The following is a 2,500-nucleotide window of genomic DNA, read 5'->3' on the forward strand; positions in this document are numbered from 1 at the left end:
AGAGAGAGAGAATAGAACAGAATTGTCTGATCCAATGGCAGATGTGTTATTATGTATCCCACTTGGAAGCCCTGCTGTGATTGGCCAGTAGTCGCTGTGATTGACAGTTCTTGTTTTTGCAACTATGCCCAACCCTAACCTCAGTAAAACTATGCCTGCCCCTCCACCTCTACATGTGTAGAAATGTTAAAGTGGCATGCATGGGGCACTATTGATTTCGTCGACTAAGACTGACATCCGTCGACTACCTTTTTTCATAGACGAAAACTAAATAAAAATTCAGCTATAATGACTAAAACTATGACTACATACAATTTCGTCAACAGATAAAAACAAGACAACATGTTAGGGAGGGACAAGTGGAGAAGAGATCCAGTAGAACTAAAAGACAAGTCATTTTATGTTTGTGACACTTTAAAGTAGAATCATTATTAGATCTTATTCTTTATATACAAGATGTTGCAGGTGGCTTATTTTAGAATCATATTATTTCATCTGATCAATCAATTAAAATTAATTTAATTTCTGGAAACAGCATGAGCATGCAGAGGATAGAGACTGTTAAAACACGAAGCCCTCCAGTATCGTAGAAACCGTATAGTACCCTAGCCTGCCAGACCCAGAACCTACGTTTTCCAGGGTTTATATTCTTTAATCCATGTTTTTATCCGATCAAATCGTTAGCTACCGTTCGTTAGCACAACAGTCCAAGTGGGACAGTGGCCACGGCCATTTTGAAGATGCGCGCGCATCCACTTACTTGCATTGTATGGGCTGCATTCAAAGCCCTTTATCTCAGAAACGACATTCATTGTGCCGTTTCTGGGGAAGACAAGGTTTTTCAACGGCCTGTAGCAGGCGTTGTGATGCTCGCGGTCGGGGTTTTCACCACCGACCGAGAGAACAACAACCAGTCAACACACCACACACAGCAGTTTGTCATTGCAACATGTGGTTACGGATATTTGGCTCTTCAGAGTAAGTGTTATGCGCGATAAAACCGTGGCAATACGCTATCGAGGGATTTATTAATGCTGGCAGGAATTGGGTGTTAATGCAGTGCGAAAGGCAACAGCAGGCTTCAGGAAGCTCTCCCCTGTCAGGTGAAAAGAAGCAGCTTGGACTCCTCATGCATAGAAGGAAGCATGAGGTCAGTCCGCTGCCCCCCCAGGTTGGCAGAGGAAGTGTAGCGCCCAGGATTACATTAGATAATTGACACTGGGTGAAAAAATGGGTTACAAAATTGTGGGATAAAACATTTGTAAAAAAAAAAATGATATAGTATAGAAACATGGAGATACAAGCAACAAGGCTTTTAAGTGGGCTAAGATTCTCAACCAATATCTCTTTCCTTCTGTCTGTGTTGTGTTCATTAGTTATGGATATGAACCTCTCTCTCTCTCTCTCTCTCTCTCTCTCTCTCTCTCTCTCTATCTCTCTCTCTCTATCTCTCTCTCCAATAGGTTCTGCTGAAGATGTAAATTGAGGATTATTATCATCGCAGAAGGAAGTCTACTCCACATCAACATCATCGCTGCCTGTCCCCCTCTCTGTCGCTCTCAGCTACACTCTTTTGGAATATGATTGGCTCATGGAGCTCGGCTAGCTGCGCCCCTGGGGTCCTGACACCCTTCTGCACTGACCAATAGGAAGGGCCTACAAATGTTTTTGCAAAGCGCTTGATTGGCTCATCGGAATATTTGCCCCGTGCTCCTCTTATCCTATCACCCGCCAACCGCAGCCTGCCATTCGTCGTCATGGCGATTATGGAGCCACTATTTCGGAACAACGCCTCCTTCCCTCCCTTCCGCCGCGCCTCCCGCTTCCTCGTCCTGCTCGCGGCCGCCTCCTGCGCCTGGCTCCTCCCCCTGGCCATGGCCCAGCGACTCCCCGTCGACCCCCAGGCCGCGCCCGAGTACGCCCACTCCATCCGACTGGACGGCGACATCATCCTGGGCGGGCTGTTCCCCGTGCACGCCCGCGGCGACCGCGGCACGCCGTGCGGCGAGCTGAAGAAGGAGAAGGGCATCCACCGCCTGGAGGCCATGATGTTCGCCATCGACCTCATCAACAAGGACCCCGAGCTGCTGCCCAACATCACGCTGGGCGCGCGCATCCTGGACACGTGCTCGCGGGACACGTACGCGCTGGAGCAGTCGCTCACCTTCGTGCAGGCGCTCATCGAGAAGGACGGCTCGGACGTGCGCTGCGCCAACGGCGACCCGCCCATCTTCACCAAGCCGGACAAGATCGTTGGCGTGATCGGAGCGGCCGCCAGCTCCGTGTCCATCATGGTGGCCAACATCCTGCGGCTGTTCAAGGTAAGGGCTGAGTGACCACACACCTGTTTCTGCCAGGTACTGGCTGTTCTATTCTATTCCATTCTATTCTATTCCACTCTAATGCAGTGGTTCTCAACCTGTGGGCTGTGCTGTAAGGATGTTGCAAACCGACCCCCAAAATAATTGGCAAAAAACTATTAAAAAAATCACACCCGTGT

The 2,500-nt window shown here is 49.1% G+C and overlaps 1 protein-coding gene across 6 annotated transcripts in view; it reads left to right on the forward strand.

Moving 5' to 3' along the window:
- Positions 1-1,701: 1,701 nt before the first annotated feature.
- Positions 1,702-2,500, forward strand: part of grm8a (glutamate receptor, metabotropic 8a) — a 439,481-nt gene continuing 438,682 nt past the window's right edge. For 2 of the 6 annotated variants that reach the window (XM_079494665.1, XM_079494666.1), the window contains exon 1: positions 1,702-2,321. In XM_079494665.1, coding sequence (XP_079350791.1) covers positions 1,758-2,321 — 564 coding nt within the window. In that variant the 5' untranslated portion in view covers positions 1,702-1,757. The remainder of the gene's footprint in view (positions 2,322-2,500) is intronic. The other 4 variants (XM_079494668.1, XM_079494664.1, XM_079494663.1 and 1 more) reach the window with 3 other exon arrangements.

Source organism: Electrona antarctica, assembly GCF_951216825.1.
Source record: "Electrona antarctica genome assembly, chromosome: 23".
Taxonomy (NCBI): Eukaryota; Metazoa; Chordata; class Actinopteri; order Myctophiformes; family Myctophidae; genus Electrona; species Electrona antarctica.